The sequence below is a fragment of the Lacerta agilis genome, chromosome 9 (genome assembly GCF_009819535.1).
Source record: "Lacerta agilis isolate rLacAgi1 chromosome 9, rLacAgi1.pri, whole genome shotgun sequence".
Classification (NCBI taxonomy): domain Eukaryota; kingdom Metazoa; phylum Chordata; class Lepidosauria; order Squamata; family Lacertidae; genus Lacerta; species Lacerta agilis.
In genome coordinates, this window is record NC_046320.1 from 19019716 (window position 1) to 19045551 (window position 25836).

Genomic DNA, 25836 nt, shown 5'->3' on the forward strand with positions numbered 1-25836 from the left:
TTAATCACCTAAAAATGTGTCCTCTGCTAAATAGGGCAGCAGCTTTAAAAACAGACATTTGAAAACATAATCACTTCTACAAACTTAAGACAGCAAGCAGCTTCTTAAGAGGCATTTCCCTTCCATTATATATTGGAGGGAATAGTTCTAAAAACAAAAGTATATTTCTTCCTTCAAAATTATTGTTTTCACCTGTGTAAAAGTTTATGCAAATTTAATCACAGATTAAATTGACCAAAATGTCTTAATCAACGTTTTAGCCATGCAGGTGGAGGTGGAGTGAGAAAAGATTCCTTTCCTCTGTACTGTAATTTATGAAGGAATTTGAAATTCCAGAAACAGAAAGTCATAGAGCTCCTCTAAAATTCTGCAGTAGCCATACCTACATCACCACTTACTATCTATGACACCCACTTCTGCTATTTGCTCACTCCCTAATCCCACATGCTTTTATTGTGAAGTCCCATCGCTCACAGATAGCACTGATATTTACATTCAAGAAATGTCAGGATGTATAACAGCCATTCCTACCTTAATACTTATGTGTGACATCTGAATTAGCTGGAAAAAGTGCATCATGATAATGCATTTACACCCATCAAAGGCTGGCTGAATCTTTTGCATGAACCCCACTTTCCCAGGAGGTATGTTTAAATACTGGAATCGGACAGTCATCAGTCTTCCTTTCCATGATGCAGCGATGTGAGCCATATTTAAAATGTGCTCTGATAGTCTGAATTTTACTGAAAAATACTATAAGATAGATTTTATCTGTATAAATGTGTCCCATGAAAACTGAATTTCAGCTTTCCCCTTCATTTTATACACATTTTAATGAATGCTGGTAAAGTATCAAAGGCAGCCCTGCACAACCAGAATACACATCACAATGTGCATTATGAAGCAATGAAAGTACCAGTCTTTCCCATTCGGTCCCTGTGATTCTCATGACCACTTCCAACACTAAATACTAAGTAAATACAACATTATGCTATAGAAACTAGTGGCTGCAAAACATGTCTGCATACTGTGTAAAGCTATGTAGTGCAGAACAGAGTTATCTCAAATATCCCAGGATCATATTCTGGCACTTCTGGTGATTGAACCTGTAACAACTCATTTGGATTAAAATGTATGTAGGGGTTGGGGGGGGGGCTTCCAGTTATAATGGCAATGATGTCAGAGACATCATACCATTTCACTTTAATAGAACCTTATTTACATGGGTGCATAATTTTGAAGTAATCCTCAAAGTCGTCTTTGTTGCCTGCAGAATAGGAAATAATGTTCTTAATTTTTACTTGGTGCAACTGCAGCTGTAGTCACGGAGCCAGATATGCATCCTACTGTGTCTATAATAATTAAAAAATCTGACTACCCAACTGATTTTAAAGTGGCAATTTGTTTCAATTGTGAGTTATGTATAATCTCCTCACTTTCATTTCTCTGCTCATAATATTATCAACTTCTACAAACCATCTTGGAATTAAATATTACCACCTATTTTATGTAAACAGCACAATGTATTTTACGTGATCCATTAAATGTATATAATTTCATCTCAGATATCGTGCATGCAAAGGCACTGATAAAAACATATTATGAAACTTCAGTTTTCTTGGCTTCAGAAATGTCTGACAAAAGAAATGTCTGACAAATCCTACAAAACCCTAAACAACTGTTAGTTTCATTTAAAATAAAAAGGGTCTCTGCAAGCCCACTTGGCTTTTTAATCTAGAGTGTAGTCATAATCACAATAATTAATTTTAGTATGTTCTACATGATAATACACATATTATATGAACATCATCAGGGTAATGATGAGGAATGCAGCAATTTAAGGATGCTAAATAAAACCGAGAAAAGATTCATATAGTTAAAATGGAGCCTCTTAAAGGCACAAAATTTAGGTTAAGCTTTTGAAGCCTAGCAGTATCAAGGAATATTAACATCAAACACTCCTAATAAGGTTGAATAACTGAATAGTAAACAATCACACATTTATAATCTCACTAAACTTTGCTCTGATCATGTTTTACATGCACATAAATTGAGGATGGAGTTTCTCTTCTGCTTCCCCTGTATGATTTAAGAGAAACTGTAGCCTAGCTAGAAGTAGGTAATTCATGTATAAAAGGGGGGGGGGAGCTATTATATTAGCATCAAACAAAACCTTTCCTAAAACTTAATCCAACCTATCTAGATTCAAGAATTGCCATAAGAGCAGGTTCAGGTTATACGAAAATAGCTTACACTCACCTGAGCTATCAATGCCAATGCAAAAATCACCCTTTTAACCTGTATGTGTTGTCCTGTATGTCTTGAGGAAAGACTACCTGCTTTCCCAATGTGTAATCTTCAAGATTTTCCTTTTTGAATTTTAACAATAATATGTGTTAGCCAAAACATTCTTTTCATACATGTAAGAGATGGTTACGGGTCTTATATTTCAAGTGATGATACAAAGACAGCTAAATTAGATCTTGAAATATCTTCTGGCACATCCACGCTGCAGTGGACTGGAACAGCTGGTCAATGGATGCTGATGTTGTCGAGGAATCCTTCATCCTCTCATCAACAATTCTTAACTACAACAAAGCATTAAAGCACACCAGTATGAAAAACAAAGAGTTCTGATGTAAGGGCTGTCATGTCTCCAAAATCTAAATCACATGCAGATCATGAACTACAGAAGATTATAAAAGAGAAATTTATTTAATTATAAAAGTTTATTTTTAAAAAGAACAACTTACTTTAAAGATCCAGAATTTCTCTCTTGTACTTGCATGACTAGGTTTCATTTTCTATCGTTAGTGCAGGATTGGTCATACCTTTGAAAAATAAAATGATGCTTTGAAGCACTGGTTCCTAGGTGTTGGGGTTTTTCTTTTTTTAATTTTACCAGACAGCCTCAGCAGCAGAATTCTACATTCCTTCAACATACATCTGTTGCTGCTACCCTTAATTTCTCTAAAATATATGATATTATGGGCAATGGATATTGTCTGCAGTGGAACAGATCTTGGTAATGCTTTGACAAATAGGAGAATACTGTCCTTCAGATAGCCTACATCAAACAGTTGCATGCATAACAGAAGTAAAAAAATATTATAAATGCCTCTTGTGGAGTTTGGTCATCTGTCTGTATGAGGTCTCTATACTTAATGAATAGGTCTCAAAATCAGAAATCCAAAGACTACTGTGGTCCATGGAGCAGGTATGTGTAATAAAGATACCAATTCCCCAACTGATTCAGGGAACTTTTTTTTTAAAGGACAAGCTGTGCTGCATTCTCATGCATATTTATTTCAACAGACTATATTCCCCTTTTTGTTGCCAGACATCCCCTGCTTTTAATTCACTCACTGCCCAGAAAGTTGCAGGTTTCAAATTAGGGTTTAGGTATAAAGGAACTGCTTATATAGTATCTGCTTTGATATGTACATAAATTTTATTTTGTTTTCAAATGGGACTGAAAGCTAGGCCTGCAAGCAAGTCACCCTGAAAACATCACAGCATAAAAAGCCACAATAATCTCTTACCCGATTTGTTATTTTCAATACTTGCGCTGGTTTCTGTCCAAGACTGAGAGTCAGTAAGGAGATGACTTTGGGAGTCTCGTAATGGTTTAGCAGGAAAATGATGACTATTCTCACTATTCAATGACAAAAATGTTGAAGGAGGAGCAAAAATATAGTTAGAAGACCACCAGGTTAGGGTGAGGAATCTCATTACCAATGTTTTTATTTTTCCTATAAATATTCCAACTTTGTTGTTCTGTGTTTCCTGGTGCATTTGATGAATTCCAGTGCCTAAACAGGTTAGTCTGAATTGTTGATGCATGTGTGCTAGAGAGAGCAGCAGGAGATACAAGCTAGAGGTTTTCAACTCCTCATTGAGATAAGATATTAGCCAGGTATTCGAGTGCTCATATGGTATGGTTGCCATGCTTTGTCACAATGCAGCATTCATGTGCTGCATTATGGGTACCATGTTTGTTTAATCGCAGTACTTACTTATTTTATAAATTTTATACCCTGCCCTTTTGCTGAAAATGTTCTCAAGAGTGGCTTACAAAAAACCAGCACGAACTGGAGAGAGTAAGATTCTCCTTTCTGTAAAAATATGGAGCAAGCATGTGTATTTGTTTTTAAATGATCACATTGAAGAATGCTATCTACAGTCATTTCTGCAATCAAGAATTGTGGATTGTACAAGGTCATTAATTATGTGTCTCAAATGCTACTTGTGAGAGTGCTTCTATGCCAATGTACACTTAAATGTTAATATGACTACTATCTAAGCAGCAGGCAAGAAACAAAAAACAACAACAAGGTAAGTGGAAACTTGACAAGGAATAAATATAGGTTTACTTTTTGTTTGAAGAACTATGTCCAGAAGGAGTAGAAGCCTGCTCAGGATCTTGGTTAACAAGGCAGGTAGGAAAGGAGCATCCATCACCTAGGCTGAAAAGTAAAATGAAACAACATTGTAAGTAGGCAAGCAGCATTAAAAACTCTTTCAACATTCACTGTTGGTTTCAAAACATAACCGGTTTTCTCTCAATATAACACCTACCTGGAAAACACTGGCAACAACCAATATTTTTTCTCATCCCCAAAGACTTGTCTTAGGTTTTTGTCAAATCCCAAACTAAATCCATTCTTATCCGTTCCATGTCGAAAAACAGGTGCTCTGAATGCCTCTGGAAAGTGAAGAGATGTTTACATTCCTTAACCCATTAAAAGCGGTGCACACAGTTCACAGAATATGGACTGAATCAAATTATGAATCCTCACCTAATGTTGATTTATTTTTGGTCACTAACCAACAGTGATATCCAAAGAGAGATGTTAAGCTGACAGAAAACATGGCTGCGGCAAAGAATAAAAACATAATATGGAACTTGGCTTGAGTATCAGGAAGGCCATTCTATAAAGAGAGGAAGGGGGGGGGGAATGTCAATACTTTATACTGGGGGGGGGGAAGAAAGAGAATCTTTTATCACGTGTGTTGGACTTCTCTAATTGCTAAGGAAATTTAATTAAGTAGTTTATAGAATTACTGGGACACACGTAGATACACCACCCTCAATACTTTGGGAGAATGGTGGAAGATACAGTTGCGTACCTCAGAATTTGAACGGAACCCGTTCCAGAATTCCATTCGACTTCCAAAGCATGGCTTCTGATTGGCTGCAGTAAGCTCCTGCAGCCAATTGGAAGCCTCAGAAGCCCTGTCAGGCATTCTGCTTCCAAAAGAACGTTCGAAAACCGGAACACTCACTTCCAGGTTTGCAATGTTCGGGAGACAAAACATTAGAGAACTAGGCTGTTCGAAAACCAAGGTATATGATAAATATTCTATGGGTACTAATGGATCACAGCCTCAGGAAGTAAGGTTAATTTTATTAATAAGCACTGTTTCATTTTCATATTGTATCACAGTGCGCACAATTACTATGCCTCGGTAATAATGCATTCTTTCCCTGTGTAACTTCTCATTTTCAGACAGGATACCTGATATTCGACAGCCACCGTAAATGGTAGTTCAGCAGTGGCCTGAAAATGAGATTATGAATATGAATCCAGAGTAAATCAGTTTTAGTTAAATTCCTTTGCTAAGTTAATTTGGACTAAAATAACAGTTAACATAGATTTCAATGGAAACCAAGCACAACTAAACAAAGTTTACAATGCTTACTCCTCTCAGCGCTGAACCTGGCTGTGGCCTGCCATTTTAACTCCTATACAATGCCACTGAGGCCCCAACATAGCATTGATCCAGAGTGATGCTACATTGGGGCAGCAGAGGCATCATCAATGAATTAAAATGGCAGGTGTCCGAAGTTACACTTGCTACTAGATTGGCTTTTTTCTTTTTGCTGCTGAGCCTGCCTGTCAGGTAAGATAAAGGAAAGGGGCGGTTAAGAGTCACTGCCACCAAAGGCCCTATCAAACCTGGCATCAACCCTGAGTGGCTTTTAACAGTGAATGTAGGCCATATGCCATTTTTTAAAATGCTTTTGATCTTTGTCAGCTAGCATAAAAACAACTGTGAATTCCAGTGACAGGTTTTTCCTCCCCAAAGCATTAACAAGCTTATTACTCTTCTTCTCCCTTACCAAATCATAATCACTGACCATGACTACAAAAACTGAGGTAGAACTCTTCCAATTATTATTATTATATTATTATTAGTTATTAAATTTGTATACTGCCCTATACCTGTGATCTCAGGGTGGTTCACAAAAGTCTAAAATGCAGTCTAAAAATAGATAATATATGAACATTTGTTAGAACAATCCTATGCTTTTTTTACTTGAAAATGATTCCCACTGTCCAGCTGGGTTTACTTTCTTTACTGCCTAGTAATTGTGTTTAGGATAGTACCCGATATATAAGCAGTCAACATGTTTATGTTTACAGAGCTAAATATTTGAAACATGAAATACTTTTAAAACTTACTGTCCAGAATTTAATAAAATACTGTAAATCGGTTGCAACAATGAAAAGGCAGTATAACAGAGAATATGCCAAGAAAAGAAGGAAAAATTTGTAATTGGAAAATCCAACACAGTTGTTCACCCTAGGGAAAAAGAAGCTTGCATCACTGAAAATACACACATATAATTAATTAATTTCCATTTATATTTCTTCATAGGCCTCAAACTATGTATTTACCTCCCACCTTTCTAATCCATTATAATCAATGAAATTTCTCTATTTAAGGCACTAGTGACGGGGTGCTGAGGAATATTGCAAACATAAAAATGTCTGTCCTCAAAGGGAGCCACTTGCATATCAATGGGATCTGGGCTTTTTCAGATGTTCTCCCTGGGCTTTGCACAAGGAGCACATCATAGCTGCAGTAGACTCAAGCACTAAAATACATCTATATTTCCTGTGCATGAACTTAAAATTATTGTTGAAAATATTTACTTTTCTCTAGGCTTCCATGGTTGTTCTAGATGGAATTCCAATGCCAAAAAAATCTGTGCACAATAACCAATGTGGTGTCTTCTAGGTACTGTTGGACTACATATTCTGAGTTTTGCAGGCCAGGTTGATGGCAGTTAAAATGCAACACCATCAGGACACCACCCTGACTTACTGGAGATTAATAACACTCCTTTTCCCTGGCATAAATTGCTATTCTGACAAAAACAATTATTCCTGTTTTTTAAAAATTAAAATTAAAAGAACGATAAAAAAATCTATTGTATCTAGATTTCTTTTGAAGAATGTGGCCCCATGTAGCAGGAGTTCTCACATAACCTTTTAATACCTGAAAAACTAACCATGCAAAACACAGGTTTCACTTTCCTCCTTCATAGCAATTCCCTGCCATATTGTGAAATGTTTCTATTTTCCTTAGCTGTAGACTATGTGGTACTCCTCTCCAAGATAGCACACACAAATACCTTGTTTAACAAAAAATAAAAGAAAAAGCAAAAAACAGGTGATTCCGTTCCAACAGTTATCACTGTTGCTGCAAAGCTACTATCCCCAATATGCTGTGCTATTGCCACAAGATCTTGTCATGCCACTTCCTCAGATCTTGTGAGTAAAACTTTTCACCCCTCACCATCAGGAAACAGTGTTTGTTTCCCATATTATCTAATCCAAAGTGATGAAGTAACATGGTTACTTACCAAGGGCAATGATGATCCATTTTCAAAATACATCTTTAAAAAGACAAACAACAATAATAGAATATAATCGGCAGCCTCAAGCTTGCAGTGATAGCTAATAATCTATGAAATGCCTCAAATATTAAGCATACAATTTTTTTCAATGAGTTACTCAGGTGTTATGTCCCAATGAGATCATCGGGCTATCCACACATGTAAATAATAGCAGAATTCCACACTGAGAGAATAAATAATCAAATACTGATTTATAAAGGAATAATAACCATTAATAAAAGAAAAAACTATTTAAGTATATATAATTTCTTCAGTAATCCATGCAGGTAATTTTCATTGCTCAACTCCTTCAGCAATACCAGAAATGCTACATAGCCTTGCAATATTTGTTCCTTACTTATCACAAACAGAGCAGTGATGACAACGGTCTGGTTTTACAAGTTGGCATCTGTCACAGTATCTGATTGCTGCAAAGACAGAAAAAGACTTCTGTTTAACATAAATGTTACTGTTCTGCTGGTCCCAGAAACTGATGCAGTAAGGGGGGTGGGAATGTTCTGCCAAGAAATTCATGTTTCTTTTTCATGTCTTAACTTGCTAACAATGTAATATTTCTAACCATAACAGGTGAAAAAAATATAAGCTGATTTAAGCCTGCAGTCCTAACCACCCTTAAAAAGTTCCACTGAATTAAATAGGACTTACTTCTAAGTAAACATTCTTAGGATTGCACTGTTAGTTACTACCCTAAAACTAACTTTGCACTCATGTAGCTTGAAAGATTACTGGCAATCATATCAACCAGCTGCTTGAAGGGGAACAGGACTAAATCCACACACACACCAATCTGTTTTAAGTTAATCATACAAAGCACAAGAGAAGTGGAGTTTTACAGGCATCTCTTCTAAGAGAATTCCCCCAGGAAGAACAATAATTTCCCAGTGAGTTTAGGAGTGGAAACGCTTCAATCTTTACAACTCTTTACCTCCAGACATTGTTCTTGTGTAGATGGGGAGGTCCTTGGCTGCTCTCCTCAGCACTTCTTGAAGGATTTCACTTCTGGGTTCTCTGTCTAACAGTTCCTTATCTGCATAGGTCAGGTGGTACTAGAAAAAAAGGAAACTGAATTAGTAGCACAATAATAGGCAAATGTTCTTACACATCTTGAATACATGGTTATGATGTACCAGGTGATTTTCATGATGGCTCAGTTGGTTATACCATGGTGCTGATAAAGTCAAGGTTGCAGGTTCAATCCCCGTACAGGACAGCTCCTTTTTCCTGCACTGCAGGGGTTTAGACTAGATGAACCTCAGGATCCCTACCAACTCTACAATTCTATGCTTTATGTGTGTGCCTCCCAAAGACCATGTGTAATCTGGAAACTATCATAAATTACTTCATGCTATTCATTTGTTAATTTTGTTTGTGGAAAAAAGACGAGTGAAAAGACTTTCTAAGGTACAGTAAATGGGGTTAGGATTGCAGTCTCTCTCTCTTTTTAAAAAAATATTTTTAATGATTTTCCAATTTCGTTCCAATAGTACCCTCATTATAACAATACCAATTTTATCCAATTAATACAATTATTAATGCCAATTCTTCAAATGTCAAATTTTACAATTTAATTAAACTGGCTCCCTTACATCCTGGAGTTGATGATTTCATTCTTCTACATCTTTTCTGCGTTGCAAATTTTTAATAATTTCCATTCCATTCCATTCAAATATAATAATCCCTTATAACAGCTACAATCTTGTGATTTCTATTCGTGTTGGTATAATATATAATTTATAAAGTTTCAAGTGAGGAACTTTAGCTGTAATCCTTATTCTTTCTTGCATATGACAGTTTTTTCCATGACGTTTCCTCATCCATACATGGTGTTGTATCCTTCATTCTTGCAACTGTTGATGGTTCCTATCATGCCCTGGGAGAAGCTGTTATATCACAGTTTTCAAAAGTCACTGCATTGCTTTGTCCCACAATTCGGCTTCCAGTAAACAAGCCGTCTTTGCCATTTTTCCAGCCTAGGAAGAACGGTCTGAATTCAGACTGCAAATAGTTAATCCAAAGACTTTTATTCCCGCTGCTGATAGACTCCTTTTCTCCCTGGCACTGATTTATGGCCAATTATCCTTATCTTGAACACATTCCTTTGTGGATAATGGAGATTAGGGAGGATTTTGCTCTGTATTTTCAAAGCATAGCGTTTCGCCCCCCCTTCCCTCTCAGTTCCTTTCTCTCACTCACGCAGTTCCAATTTTGTTAAATTCCATATTATATTCCAATTTCTTCCATCCTCACTTGTGCAGATATTTTTAATAAAACTTGCATTCCAGGGAGGGCTGCCATATCGTAAATGTACAAAAAAACTTTAAATAAGCAAACTGTGGGCTTCCCTCCCTCCATTGTCTCTTTCACCGAATGAAATCTGCTATTAGTCCAAACCTTTTACATCTTTATAGCTGGGTTGTTCTCACTGTTTCTTGTCTGTCTCTGGCACATGCCTGTAGTTTACTCCAATTAGAATCCAATTAACAGGACAACCTGTGCTTCCAGGAATGAGATTGGGGGGGTGGGGTCATGGCAGCCGGAGTGCTCCAAGCACCCAGTGCCTTTGCCTGCCTTCGCATTCCATGGGGAAGTGAGTGCCAGACTGCCAGGCAAACGGTGGGTGAGAGCCTGGTTCCTTTTCCAACCAAAGAGGGATGTAGATAATGAAATTCCCTCATCATTATCTGATTATCTCCCCCCCCCCCCGAAACAGGAAGCCCGCAGCCTATCTTTTTCAATGCTCCATATTATTCAAATCTCAACCCCAGGTGACAGAGTCTGAAAAGTCAACCTTTTCAACCCTCAAATGGTCTCAATGGGAGACACAATTAAGTTATCATGTCCTATTGCTAAGCTTGAAAAAATTAAGACCAAGTGCCTTGGTTTTCTTTCCTCCTTCATTCACAGTCCTTTTCTTTTGTGTGTCTTGCCTTTTGGATTGTAAGCTTGAAGGCAAGGACTGCCTCCCCCCCCTTTTTTTTTTGCTGAGCTGGGTAAAAATCTTTCAAACAACACACAGACAAACCAAAGTGCATGAAAGAACCCTGTAGTATTAGTTGTGATTTTATTCACCCAGGTGTAAAATGTTTGCAACTATCAATAATGACTATATTTTGCTAACTGGTGGCCTTCAAGTGAATGGGATCTAGAGTTAACGAATTCATACAAGGTGTTACTTACACCTTAAAAATGGGGATATTATGCACCAGAAACAAAATTAACAAAGGCGTTTTTCTTACACCACACTGTAACTTACTTCTTTGGAAGGATTCATTGGTGATGTAAAGATTGTTTTCCAGTAAGACCACACAAACATCGTGAAAAATAGATGGTAGGCAAGCAGGCACACCACTAAAACAAAGACATAAATAAAGGCATTAAACAAATTACAGAAACTGCATAATAGTGTAAGAAATATACAGGCAACTAAGATGAAGCTAAGCATTTCCAAGGATCCACAGTAGGTAACAGTGCTATCAAAACATCAGCACAACTATAAAATAAAGTAAGGGTAATTAAAGAAGTAGCACTACCAGAAAATGTGCAGCCAGACTTATAAGGTTTTCTAGGAAGAATTCTATGGGTGCAATTTAGTACTGTACTAATTTGATTATTCTGCCAGTGCAAGCATTTCTGCTTGCTTGATGAAATTATCTCCCATTCACCTCCCCACTTCCCAAGCCCACCAAGAAGATTTGGGGCAGGTGTGGAGGGCACGCAGGAGACAGCATCTATAAAATGAGTAAAGTCATGCAAGGTTGGAAGCTATAGGAGCAGACCAAGGTACTAGAGTGAGAAAGATGAGGTGTACTCGCAACCAATTTAATGTCCTCCGGTATCCTCCCTTAACCCATGGGAAATTTATCTGGCTGTTCTTGAAGAACACAGCGTTAAGAGATGAGCTTGTCTATTGGATATTTCTATTTATTTAATTAATTAACTCACTGATTCATCTGATAAGTTCCCATCACCATAGAGGGCTCCCACTGCTGTGGACACTTAAAATAATTAAACGAACACAATGATATTAAACACTAAATCAATAAGCCCACAGGATAAGTAGTCATTACTAATCAATAAAATCCAATAGAAGTCATAAAAACATAACTTAAGAAACAGTTACAGTTTAAATCAGGCAGACTACAAAGCCATGAACAAGTCTCATTAGTTCTGCATCTGAAGTAATTCCTTCCCAATGACTGACATTTCTGGCTCAGCGAAGGGTCCAGTTAAGGTTTCCAAGATTAAGGTTCTGAGCTGCTGATTTTCAGCAATGGTTGAGTGAGTATTACTTTGCAATGAGGACAGATATAATATACGGAACCAGACCTCATAGCAGATTCTCCAGCAGTAGTGTGAGCTTGGATTCCTCCCAGGTTTGCAACTGAAATGATGTGCACACCAGCAAACTGAACCCTGGTATTGCTCCTCTCGCATGCTTCAGATTGGTTCTCCACGTTTTTTTGTTTTTGTTTTTATAAGTGCCTCATGATCGTTCACACAGTGATGCATTCATTCATCATCTTATTAGTTTCCTTTCTGAAAAGGAAACTTCTTTAAACTGCCAAACTGCTCCAGGGATTGGAGGGGGGAGATTTTTTTTTTTGGCAGTGAGGACATATCCAGATTGGCAACACTGATCTAAGAATATGATGAACCTCTTTACTCTAATAACTATTTACAGTGGTACCTCGATTTTCAAATGTCTCGGAAGTCGAAAGTTTCGGTTTTCGAACGCCAAAAACGCGGAAGTAACTGCTTCAGTTTTCAAATGCTTTTTGGAAGTCGAACATGCCATGTGGCTTCTGTATTAAGTTTTCCGTTAGTTAAATGCTTCCATATGTAAATGCTTCAGTTTTCGAATGTTTCATAAGTCGAATGGTCTTCTGGAACAGATTACGTTCAAAAACCAAGGTACCACTGTATTTATTTAAATAAGAATATTTATTTATTTAATAAGAATATCCAGCCTTTCCAAGGCTTACACCTCACTCAAGGCAGCTTACATAAGTACACAATAAAACATATTAATAAAATACAGATATGACAGGCACGACAAATAACTGGTAGTCTTCAACACAGACTCTTATCCAAAGTGCTGCAGTGAAAGCTTGCTGGAATGGAAAGGTCTTCAATAACTGATGAAATTGTCCAGGGAGTGAGGCATTCAAACCTAAAAGGACAAGTCAAGATCTAGGTGTGGCCACATCAAAGGCCCTCTCTTGGGTGCCTACCATCCATGTTTCTTCTATAAGTAGGATACAGAGAGGGTTCTCCCCACTAGATCTTAGGCAGCAGGCAAGCTAGTCTGGAAGGTGGCAGTCCTTTAGTCTACCTGCACCTAAACGATTTAGGACTTTATAGGTGAATGCCAAAGCTTTCAACAATATTCTTCCCCATCCAAAACAGGCTGAATCCCTGTTCCAGAATCAGTCTCTCTTCTGACCAGGAGCACTTGTGTCTTGTTTGGATTAAGCATCAATTTAACCCTCATCTTGTGCATTCCTGCCTCCAGGCACCAATTTGGAACATAAACAACTTTCTTAGTAATTATTGAACAGCAGAAACAGAGGTGTGTCATCTGCAGTGACCTACCAACCATAATTGCTTCACAGCATAGTTTGTTTTTTTCCCCAAATGGGGAAAATTTTGATTTCTATATCCCCAAATGGGGGGAAAAAATAAAGAAGCCACCTACATTTCCAACATGTACTGTACTATAAAGCAGCAGTTTCTGCCATTCAGACTGTGCGGAAGGGGAGACACACTCTTAAATACCTCCCCATGCAAACAGTAATCAGGATATCAAGAAAAGGAGTAATAAAATGCAGAGTAGGATTCTACCAAAACTCTATTTTATCCTTCTTTACTTGCATTGATATTGAACTTGATAATTGAGTAACTTACATAAGCTGATTCAAAATCATATCTTCATAAGCATTCCTTCTCTCTCTCTCTCTCTCTCCCCCCCCCTTGCCTTATATTCTATATATGTTTCATTTGACTACTACTACTACTACTGCACAGAAAAATATTTTTTCCAGGCCTGTCAGCAATTTTTCTGTTGGCAGGCCCTGAATTCAAAACTGCTCATCCTGGTATAAGTTAAAAAAATAATAATTACATGTGTAGATATAGGAATCAATTTGCAGAGTGTAAATCACAAAATGTGTAGTAAAACCTTGATAAAGCTAACTGAACTCTGTTTTTTTGAGATATTGTAAGAAAAACAAAACATAAATTTTAATAATAAATAAACAGTTACCTTTTTCTCCAATATTTGTCATGGTTACTGCAAGAGAGACAGAAAGAAACAAATTGAAAAATATTAGTTGCCATTATTTGAACACAAACAAGACATTCCCATCTTCTGGAGACAATGTGTACATTTGTTAATTAATATAAAATTTTACCTTGTAAATTGCTGTGATTAATTAAACATCCATTCCAAAACCAACCAACCCTGGGATAATATCCTGGCAGTTACAATATTTATAAGTAAATAAAGGGGGGACATTCTGGGGCCGATATTCTCTCTTGAAAAAATGATTAGATCCTTGAGGGGGTGAACAGCCATAACTGCATTAAAAGGAAGAGAGAAGTACTCTTCTCAGTAAGTTCTAGTGTGAACGAGGATACAGGAGTTTCAACTTGAGACAGGAAAGACTTCTTAAGCCAGTGGAAAGTATTAAGATAGACAACACTCTTTAAAGTGCTAGTCTGCAGAGATATGCCCCCAAAGGGGTTGAGAGTGGTGGTGGAGGGAAAGGGGCTCCTGGCTCCCAGGGTCTTGATGACCTTTTCTTACAGCTAGGGGGTTGAAACCGAAATTTCCCATTATTGTTAGCTATAATGTTAAAATGGGATCACCAACTGGATGATCACTAACAATTTATCTACAAGTGGAATTATTATAAATTGAAATAGAGTGATAAACAACCATGACTTATTGGTAGTTTTCTTCCCCCATCCATCAATTTTATTTCATTTATTTCTAAAGGTATACAGCATTAACCCTTCATGATCAAAACTGCATTGGTGGTAAAAGAATTAAATGTGGGTTATGTAATTCAATTTTAGGTTTTACTAATTATAGTATTTTGAGACACAAACACTGCATTGGGCAGCAGCAGAGGGAAAGATGGAAAGCAGGTCTCACCCCACCCGATTCTGAGACCAGCTCTGTTTGGCTCCTGCTCTTCCTCAACTACTTCCATTCAAGTTTGTTATGATCCAAACTCAGTAACTTCAAAACTGCTACCTGAATTTACCTGTTCTTCTTTCCCCATCCCCTTTGATACACAACATTATGTTTTATAAAGTTTTACAATGTAAGCCTGTGGGCAGGGACTGTCATTTGTTTTTGATATTATGTGAGTTACTTTGGGAGTTTTGGGGCCTAAGAGTGGGAGAAAAATGCTTCTGAATAAAGAAACAAACAAACAAGTCAAATATGACTGAGTGGCACCTTGAGGTCCTTTGTCCAACATCTTCTGCTGAGTAAACTGAATGTGCTTACAATGTATGTGGATGCACAAGCATTTGAGGTTCAACTGATTTCAGCTGGAAAAATTTAAGCATGTGTTTTAACTTTCTCATTCAACTTGATGCTTCAAAGTGCTTCTGCTTCATGTCTATATATAGCTAAGTACCAGACGTTGCTGAATATTACTTATACTTGTCACAGTAAAATTATGTGACAAATCTTTCAATTAAAATACTTCCAATGTATTGCCTAACTGTCACAACATATTTTTTCAAGATCTTTTCCTTTAAAAATTTATATGCGAGACTCAACCAATATTTCATGTGCCACACAGAGCAAAGCTATCTAGTGAGCTGGTCTGCCTAATGGATAAAGAAAGACCCGCACTAAGGATATTTGGTTCAAATATCATCAGTGTCATGGATTTGACTGTGGTCTTGGCCAAGTCACTTTTTCTTAGCCTATATTTCGCGCATATGGAAATAAGTGGACTATTTTACATACTTGTTCAAACAGAAAATGTAATAGATTAAAACCACTTGGGAAAAAATAAAAAGTGCTATAGGAATTATCATTACAATTTTAACCTCCAGGTCCTTGTCATTTGTGGGGTTGTGTTTTTTTTTGCAATCACATTACTTTCTGCATAGAGTACATCCAAAATGTTCTCCTTGTTTTGTGTTATGTCTAATACACCATACTTTTTCACCGTTCTGTTTGAAACATACTGGTTTGTTTCTGTGCTGGTAAAAATCCACTCTATTTTAATCTCTAATACACTGCCCAGAGAGGAAAGCCCATATACTTCTGTACATAGTTATGACTAAGTTCTATTAAAACCAATTAAACAAGTTAGTCAAGCCACAACTAACTTCACTTATGAAATTCAAACAGGGCTGACTGCTCCTAGCCACCATGGCCATATAACACCAGTTTCCCTGGGCAAAAGAAGTAGACAAATGGCTGTATATGCATTTGGCATTTTGTTGGGGCTGTGGAATTGCTAACATGGTGCCCATGAATACAGCTGAGCCCCATGCTGACCTCCCAGGGTGCCCGTAAGGCCTCTGAGCTCTCCACCTTTTTCTTCTCCCTTCAGAAGAGGGAAGGAAGCAATCACCACCTTAAAAAGAACACCAAGATGACCAGGGGATCATCACTCTTTACCACGTCCTGCCTCTATGAATTTTTTCTGGATGAGATAAGGACCAAAAACAGGCAAGTAGGAAGGTAAAGTATGAAGACATAGTTTTTGGTTTGTTACAGCAGTGACCAACGCAGTGCATCTGGAGGGAGTGCACGTAAAATGATCCAAACAAGAAGGGAAGTAGTAAGAGTGTGTTTCTATGTGATTTCTCCTTGAGGCATAGAAATGTGTGATTCTCTTTATCCTATGTGGAGGGAGAGGAGAGTTTGTCTTCTGTGAAATGGGTGTTTTTGCAACGGTCGTCATTAACAGTCATTTTGTGAATGGGTATTCCTATGGTTCTCATTTTGTGACAGCATTCATGACACTCTCTCAAGATTTTAGATGTACTCATGGACACAAAAAAAGACTGACCTTTTTATGTGAGGGATAAAAGCTGCTAGGAGTAAAGTTAAAGGTAAAGGATTCCTGGATGAATAAGTCAGTCAAACAAGACTATGGAGTGTGGCACTTAACTCGATTTTTAGGCCAAGGGAGCTGGTGTTTGTCCACAGACAGATTTCCGGGTCATATGGCCAGCATGACTAAACTGCTTCTGGAGCACGGAGGACCATGAAGAATGCCAGAGCACACAAACACCATTTACCTTCCTGTCACAGTGGTATCTATTTATCTACTCGCGCTGGTATGCTTTCGAACTGCTAGGCTGACAGAAGTTGCTGGGAGTAGGGTGTAATTTGGAGGGGGAAGAAGGAAGAGGGAAGAAGAGTTAACAAATCTTCCATTTAGTTGTTTCTCCAAACTTAATTGTGGGTAAACATGGGAGAGTCATACACAGTTGCATACAAATTCCAGTTTGGCTTGAAGATACTATCTATATGCCTGCTTCTGGATTACCGGTAACAGGAAAAGTCCTCTGCTGTTCCCAGCGGTCATAATTATTCTTCATTTGTGTGTCTTTTTTGCTGAATACCAGTTTTAAAATACTAGTTTTTTAAAAAGTAAGTTCTTTAAAATTATTTCAACATTCCTGGCCAGAAGCCTACAGTCTTCCCCCTTGAGTAAGGTTATAGAATCAGTGGCTGCATTGCAGCTACATGCAATGCAAGTACAAATTATGTGTCAGAGGCAGTTCCTCACAAGCAGTTCCAGTGCAGCTCCTTTCGAGTATGGTTTGCAAAAATATTAAAATAGAGTGATAAAAAATCAGGGAGGGGTGGTTTCGCTGTGCTAATCCATTACAGCAAAAATAACAGCAGCATTTTATAACACCTTAAATATTAACAGATTCATTGTAGCATATGTTTTTCATTGAATGCTTCTACTACAATAAATCTGTTAGCATTTGAGGTGCTGCATGGCTCTTTTTCAGTATTGGAATATGAAAGGGTGAAGAAGAAGAGAGGGTAAAAAAACCCAGTTTCTTTAACCTTATAGCTACAGCAAATACAGCTGACGACCATTTCACATGGAGATTCTGTTCCCGGCCCCCCACATGCGCCAGCTGAGTGCGTATAAGCACACCCCACCTGTTATGCCCCTGTTCCACCCATTTTTTCGGTAACTTCCTGGTTCAGGACTGTGCGTGCATAAGCAACTTTCAGGCGCACATTTACTAGTCATTGTCTGTACTGGCAAGTCTCCAGTAGCAATTACAGAGATCTAATACATACAATGGAACCTTGGTTCTCAAATCTAATCCATTCCAGAAGTCCATTTGACTCCCGAAACTGTTCAAAAACCAAGGCATGACTTCCAACTGGCTGCAGGAGCTTCCTGCACTCAAGCGGAAGCCACATCAGACGTTCAGCTTCCGAAAAATGTTCCAAAACTGGAACACTTTACTTCCGAGTTTTTGGTGTTCAGGAGCTGATTTGTTTGTCAACCAGGCCGTTTGAGAACTAAGGTATGACTGTATTTCTATATTTTATTTAAACAATTTAAATAAGGACACCCATTGTATATCATAATGGTTTTTGACTGCTCTGGATGAAGGTAACTTGAGCATTAACGCCATTTCTAATATACAACTTGCAAAATCCCAGCCAATTTCTCTTTCAGCATGTGCCAAATGTGGTGCTGATAGTTAAGAACACATTGAACTCGCATATACGGTAGTATTAATTACATATCTATAAGGCAGTAGAGACTATTTTGGTAACAGCTGCATAGAATGCAATAAGAATCCTGCTGGATCAGACCAAATGTCCATCTACTCCATTAATTTGCTTTCATCAGGCAAACCAAATGCTCTGTTATACAGAGTATAACAGCAATAGACCTGTCCCACTGTTGCTTCAACTCCCAGATTTTCAGATGCTGCCTCTGAACATGGAGGTTCCACTTACTGGTAGCCTTCACAGCTAATAACTACAGATAAATCTATCCTCTATAAATGTCTGATTTTTAAAAAAGACCTTCTAAGCTAGTGGCCAGCACTACATCTTGTAGTCTAAACCATTGAGTCTCTTGGCTTGCTGATCATAAGGTCGGAAGTTCAAATCTGCATGATGGGGTAAGCTCCCATTGCTTTGTCCCAGCTCCTGCCGGCCTAGCAGTTTGAAGGCATACCAGCATGAGTAGATAAATAGGTACTGCTGTGGTGGGAAGGTAAACGACATTTCTGTGCGCTGTGGCACTCGGCATGGTGTTCCGTGCACCAGAAGCAGTACACCATTGCTTAGACTTCTAGGTTGTTCATATTAATTCACAGTACAATCCTATGAATCCTTACTCAGAATTAAGTCCTACTGAATGCAAGATGGCACTCTCTCAGGTACGTATTTGCAGGATTGCAGCACCAGAAGAATAGCAGGTTGAATGGTAATTGCCACCTTCAGAAAACCATCAAGGGCAGGGGTGGGGGAGAACAAGGTTCCATAACAATGACAACATAACTTCTATAGCAGTTACAAAACAAAGTGATGTACAATAAAATGAAGCACAGTACTGTCTGCAGGCTTATCGAATTGACAAAAATGTAAGAGATATGAGAATGACACAACAGGAAATGAAATGAAGGAAAATTAACTAAATGAGTAGAAACTGGGAGAACAAGCATGTATTTAAACATTGTTTCAAAACCAAAACTGATGGAAATGTTCTAGTATCAGGAGGCAGGGCATTTCAGAGATAGGGAACAAGAGCATACGGACACAAACAACACAATACACTAGTTTTGTGGCTTGACATGAATCATAAGAAAATAAAGAACAAGGAGGGGGATAAAACTCTTTGTCTTTAGCTATAGAATCTCTGGCACAGAAAATTAAAGATAACAACAACAAAAACCCGCCCCAGGAATTAACTTGAGAATGGCAGCACAAATCCCATGTACTCTGATGATATTGTAATGTGATTGACTGATCAAGATAATGTTAAATTAGAAACATTAAACAATACAATGAAATATTATGGTACAAATCAAAGCAAATAAAAATATGTTAATATAGGGTAGGGGTCACCAACTATTTTGGTCCAGTGGTCACAATTACAATGTTGAGAGTGTACTGTGGGCGCTAGTCATAAAACAGCTGCAAGGGGGCATGGTATGACAAAACATGGGACGGACGGACCATAAATCGTAGGCAAAACTTTCTCTACAATTGAATTTCCATACTATAAAAAGCTTAATCTGTTGAATTTCTGCTTATCATACAGCTGTTAAAGCCACAATAACCCCGTTAAAGCCACAATAACCCCACAATAACCCTGTTTCCCCCCAATGCCAACCAAAGCCTAGGCTGTGACATTAAACACAAAGAGACTTACCTCTGAATAAACATATACACCACCGTACTGTAAATAAACTATATAGTGAATTCTTAATCAGTGCCTGATCTTTAGCTCCTGCACAGGAGACAATCCTAGGCCTCTCTTGAAAGTTTTCACATTTACCTTTTGTGGGAAGGGGAATTATTTAATATCCACCCACATGTATTGTGCTGTAGCATTTGCAAAAAATCATTTCTGGGAGTTATCTGATCTCAGACAAACCCACCACAAGAAAGATGCATCTTAGTTGCTAGGGGAAAAGGAAGGGCAAACTACAGAGATTCCAAGGACCAAGGGGAGGGAAAAACAACAGCTCTTTGGGACCTCACAGATTCCTACTGCCTGGTATCTGTCACAGCTCTGAATTCACCTATTGGATAAAAACACTTGACAGGTGTGATCAGTCAGTCTGGCTCACTTCACAGAGATCAATTAAAATGGTACCTGTGCATTTTGCTTCACAACTTTCTTCCTAAGGGGGCCTTTTATAAAAAAAAATGAAAGCAGAGTCTGCAGCCTCTGCGCAGGGATACCGCTGAAGGCGATCATGGGTGCCATGGCACCAGCGGGTGCCAGTTTGCTGGCTCCGTTTAGAAGGTTGGACTAGGGAAATTCAAATACAATTGGTCATTAAGCTCACTGGATAACTTTGGGTCAGTCACTATAATCTAACTAACAGGGTTAGGATAAAATGTGTGTGTAGAGCATGTCCACCACCCTGAGTTCCTTGAAGGAATGGTAGGATATAAATGAAGTAAGTAAATAAATGCTTGGTAACTTCCTGGGGCTCCCAGTTAAAGATACATAAAGTATTTAGGGCTGGGGGAGATACAAAGTCTTAAAACTAATGGCACAACATCAAAAATCAAAATGGTATGCTAAACATCTGATCCTGTATGTGATTATGATTTGATCACAAACCATCAATGTGTACAGTAATCTCTGATAAGGCAATGATTGTCCAAATGGTCATCATGAGAATCTGCCCTATCTTTCCCAAAGATTAAGGACATAATGTTTAGGGCAAAAGCTAATGGGTGAGGAAGAATTAAATTTCATATTGAAATCCAATATTCCTAGTCCAATTGCTTTATTTATAAACACTATGGATACATTCCTGCTAACGTTATGCACACACTAACTTTCCCACTGAAACCAAAAGGGCTTAAAAGTGCTTTCCTTCGGCTAATTTGTGTCTTTAAACAAAGTCTAGATTTTGAAGACAAAAATGTTTATAACAAAGATTTTTTTATGGGAAATATCCAATTGTCACAGAGGGTAAGCCTTTGTTGTTGTTCAGTCGTTCAGTCGTGTCCGACTCTTCGTGACCCCATGGACCAGAGTACGCCAGGCACGCCTATCCTTCACTGCCTCCCGCAGTTTGGCCAAACTCATGTTAGTAGCTTCGAGAATACTGTCCAACCATCTCATCCTCTGTCGTCCCCTTCTCCTTGTGCCCTCCATCTTTCCCAACATCAGGGTCTTTTCCAGGGAGTCTTCTCTTCTCATGAGGTGGCCAAAGTACTGGAGCCTCAACTTCAGGATCTGTCTTCCAGTGAGCACTCAGGGCCGATTTCCTTGAGAATGGATAGGTTTGATCTTCTTGCAGTCCATGGGACTCTCAAGAGTCTCCTCCAGCACCATAATTCAAAAGCATCAATTCTTCGGCGATCAGCCATCTTGGCGATCAAGATTTATAGGGTAAGCCTATAAATGGTTATTAACCATTCACCAGGATTCTACAACCTATCACTGGGTTTGGGAGTCAATAATTGTTTCTAGCAGGCATTGAGCTTCCTCATTCTCACTTAATATTCCAGAAAGGTAAAGAAAGAGCATCTCTTTTGCACTCACTGCCTGACAATGAGCCTTGCAGAAGAGCCATAGCAAGTGGTGTGTGCTTACGTTTGTAGCAACCCCTGTCTTGCTACAATCCTGCTGTGACCCAGAACAGAATACAGCCTGGTACTTTTTGCGGGAGGCAGTGGAAGACAGGAGTGCCTGGCGTGCTCTGGTCCATGGGGTCACGAAGAGTCGGACATGACTAAATGACTAAACAACAAACTTTTTGAAAGCAGGACTCTCTCGCACATTATATGCTGGAAGCTTTTTAAAAAACTGAATCCATATGATGGAGTACTGTAAAAGATTTTCCTGTTATTTGTTAGATTTAAGTGTACGGTCACCACTGGCCCAGATAGCTAAATGGAACCTCCATGTTCAAAGGCAGTACACCACTGAATATCAGGTGTTAGAGACAAAAAATGTTGTTCTCTCCCATACTGCATTGCTGCCTGTTATGCAAAAGGAGGGGGAAAATCACATCAATAAATGAGAGGTGCATTGGGTCAGGTTGTGTCTCAAAACTAGGTCATGCAACTCCACCCTTTTCTTGTTCATTTCTTTACACTGTTCAGAGGAGGGAAAAGATTGGGGGAGGAGAGAAAAAGTAGAAGACAGAGGAAGAATGAAAGAGAAAAGGAAAAATTGGCATATGTACTAAAACTGACAACTGCATCCTGCACTAGCCCCAAGTTTGAGAAGCTGAAGATTACTGGTATGATATACACTAAAACAGTGATGCTATCTACCTTAGACTTTATTTGCAGAACACTTCCTTAAAAAGTTGGTCACTACCTATGTAGGCAGTCTTAAACATGGGCTGTCAGCCTTTAAAGCATCTGCTGTATGTTTAAAAAAGAAAGTTACAGGTAGGTAGCCGTGTTGGTCTGCTGAGTCGAAACAAAATAAAAAATAAAAAAATTCATTCCAGTAGCACCTTAGAGACCAACTAAGTTTGTTCTTGGTATGAGCTTTGGTATCTGAAGAAGTGTGCATGCACGCGAAAGCTCATATCAAGAACAAACTTACCGGTAGTTGGTCCCTAAGGTGCTACTGGAAGGAATTTTGTTTGTTTGTTTTAAAAAAGAAAGTTATGACAACCACAGAAGATCAACAAAAAATCTACTAAATAACAGCAGCCAGCCTTTAGCACACTTACCGGTAACATTATTTTACATCTGAAACTGAAACAGGGAAGACATTTTATTTCATGTTATAGATGTACAATTATAACCTTGTCCACACACACACACATAGTATAAAGTGAATTTTATCTCTACCACAAATTTATTCACAATAGCAGAAAACAGAATTAAACGGTCATATTTTGATCCAAATCCTCAAAGCACATTTGTGTGTGTGTGTGTGTGTGTTTATCTAAAGCATATAGAAAAGATGGCAATGGTGTACAGTTTTAATTCCCAGAAATTCATATTGTAGTTGTACTCTGTGTGTGAGGTACACTGCTGTTAGTTGTTTACTATATTGCAGATAAGCATCACCACCACAATAGTAAACCAGCAAGCATAAGATTTTTTTAGTGCATGACTGGGACCTACGGTAGCTTAGCACATGCTAGCATTTAATTAACCCAGGAGGCACCATTTACAAAAGGCAGAGTATCTCTCAAGAGACCTTTCTTTTTATTCTTAGCAGATTAAGGAAAATGCCAAGACTACTAAAAATCACACTCCAATTAATCCCTAGATCTCTTTTTAACACCAGAACCATACAAAAATAACGTTGGGGTAGGAGATGAAGGAAGATTTAATATTTCTCCATACAGTGCCTGCCAAGTGGGTTATATTTTGTATCTGTTCATTTCTAATAAGCAATGTGTTCTGGGCTACAGTAAATACTGTATACACGTTAAACAGAAATACCCACAATTATAAAATCAGACACAGAAGGGTCCCAACCATTTGGCCCTTAGACAATGAGCACCTGCTAAACATCACAAGTTAACTGTATGCCTATCCTTAGAGAACCCAAGGCACTGTGAGTGTGTGTACATCTGCCCCCCCCCCATCCTTCTTAACACATGGGATTGTGTAGAGAAAGGTCCTTCTTGGCTCAGCCCAGGCAATGCTAAGCATGTAAACAACAACCTGCGGTAGGAGCAGCAGCGGATTAGTTGCTGCTGTCACCACTCCCAAGGCCAGGCAAAAAGCAGGATGTTTTATTCAACATGAAAACATTTCAGACAAAATCACAGTGTGTTACTCTGCATTACATAATCCAGAGCACCACACACATACAGGAAAAAAGCCCAACCAGGAAGCTCGCCTTTCTATCATGATTAAGAGCAGCACCAAATCACTATTTTTGATCTTAAGTGTTCAAAAAGAAAGACAGAAAAAAAGAAAGAAAGAAAGAAAGAAAGAAAGAAAGAAAGAAAAGGGAGAAAAAGTTTTTTGGGGGAAATATTAGGTGAAAACAAGAGTCCCTGTCAGCCACAAACCCGCAGTGCCCACTTCCTCCTCTTGTGGAAGGTATTCCTATCAGCTGTGTGTCAGCAGCCGGTTTACCTTAGGAGAGTGCGCTCTGGGGCAATCGATTATGCCGAGCGTGCGCGCGACACAGTCTCTCTCTCTCTCTCTCTCTGAGTGAACGTGCGCGCGTGTGCACGCGTGTTTACACACACATACACACGCACATGCGGGTCTACTAAAAGCGCAACCCGTGTTAATAGTGTTTTACCTCAACAAACAACAATTAAAAAAAAAACCCCACACACACAAAAACCCCAGCACGCCACTAAGGAGTCAAGTTCAAATTCTGATGCGCGTGTTGTTATCGAGGGAGGAGGGCGTAAGGCAAGCAGGAGGGATAAAATAAAAAGGTCCCCCCTCATGCTGCCCCCGACGCAGCTTTAAGGCTTGAGGCAGAAGAAGAAGAAGAAGACAAGGCTAATAGGCTCTATCGGGACCAATATCCGAACCGCGACCGCGCCCCATTTCTTAGGCGAGCTTTGGCCAGAGAAACTCTCTTCTCCCCCGCGCCCTGCGAGTCGCCATATATATATTATCTCCGTCCATTTCTCTCTCCCCCACGCCTCCAGGGACTCACTCAAGCAGAGCTGGCCGACGTACGCGTAGTAGGACCAGGCGACGATGCTCCCGATGAAGAGAACCGGCACCCAATAAACGAGCCACTGGCAGCTTTTCCTCACGCCTCCCGCTCGAGAGCGGCTGCTGCTGCTGCGGGACAGCGAGATGCCCGACGAAGCCGCCGGCCCAGCCGGCGCCGCCATCTTCCCGCACCCCATTCTCCCGCCCGCTCAGCGCTCGGTGGTCCGTCGGGGGAGCCCGGGGCCCTCGACGCACATCCCCGCCGGCGGAGGCGGCGACGGAGGCGACGCCTGCGCGGTCCCAGGGCTTTCCCTCCCGTTCCCACCCGCCCGCCCGCCCGTTGTGCCTGCCTCTCCGGGCGGAGCGGCGTGAGGCGGCGGCGGCGGCCGCTCCTCCCCTCAGCCGCCTCCCGACTCCCCCCGCCCCGCGAGCGTCGTCCTTCCTTCCCGCCAGTCACACGCTACCAAGGAAGCCGCATCAGCCAGTTCTTTCTCTTCACACACAGACACACACGCAAAAAACAAAACAAAACAAAAAACCAGTACACGCACACATATACAGTATAATTGATTCCGGTGCAAGAAATCCCCTCAGGAACATAGGCACCAACATGTAGGGGCTGAAGTCCCTTCGCCCCATAAAATATTGCAAAGTTGATGGGCATTGCCATTCAAACAGGGAGGGTGTGTGTGTGTGTGTGTGTGTGTGTGTCTTGTGATTGATTACATGGGCGTAACTGCACCCCCCATCAAGTAAATAAATAAAAATACTTAACTAACTGCATCACAGATAACTCGTTTCTGCCTTCCCC

At 39.4% G+C, this 25836-nt stretch overlaps 1 protein-coding gene across 1 annotated transcript; it reads right to left on the reverse strand.

Moving 5' to 3' along the window:
- Positions 1-2426: 2426 nt before the first annotated feature.
- ZDHHC2 (zinc finger DHHC-type palmitoyltransferase 2) lies at positions 2427-25341 on the reverse strand. The gene is made up of 13 exons (XM_033160294.1): positions 25024-25341; positions 13971-13997; positions 10962-11056; positions 8634-8754; positions 8046-8115; positions 7655-7687; positions 6468-6588; positions 4800-4932; positions 4579-4705; positions 4374-4466; positions 3543-3655; positions 2754-2831; positions 2427-2588 (listed from the first exon to the last, which is right to left on the reverse strand). The coding sequence occupies exons 1-12, from the start codon at positions 25220-25222 to the stop codon at positions 2791-2793; spliced, it is 1173 nt and encodes a 390-aa protein (XP_033016185.1). The 5' UTR covers positions 25223-25341; the 3' UTR covers positions 2427-2588; positions 2754-2790.
- Positions 25342-25836: the final 495 nt, after the last annotated feature.

Excerpts from the sequence above, each read along its gene's own strand:
- ZDHHC2 (XM_033160294.1), bottom strand. The coding sequence starts at position 25,222 with ATGGGGTGCGGGAAGATGGCGGCGCCGGCTGGGCCGGCGGCTTCGTCG. Across the intron at positions 8,755-10,961 it reads CAATGAATCCTTCCAAAGAA|TACCACCTGACCTATGCAGA; the intron begins GTAAGTTACAGT and ends CTTTTTTTCTAG. Across the intron at positions 4,467-4,578 it reads TTGTTGCCAGTGTTTTCCAG|CCTAGGTGATGGATGCTCCT; the intron begins GTAGGTGTTATA and ends TTTACTTTTCAG.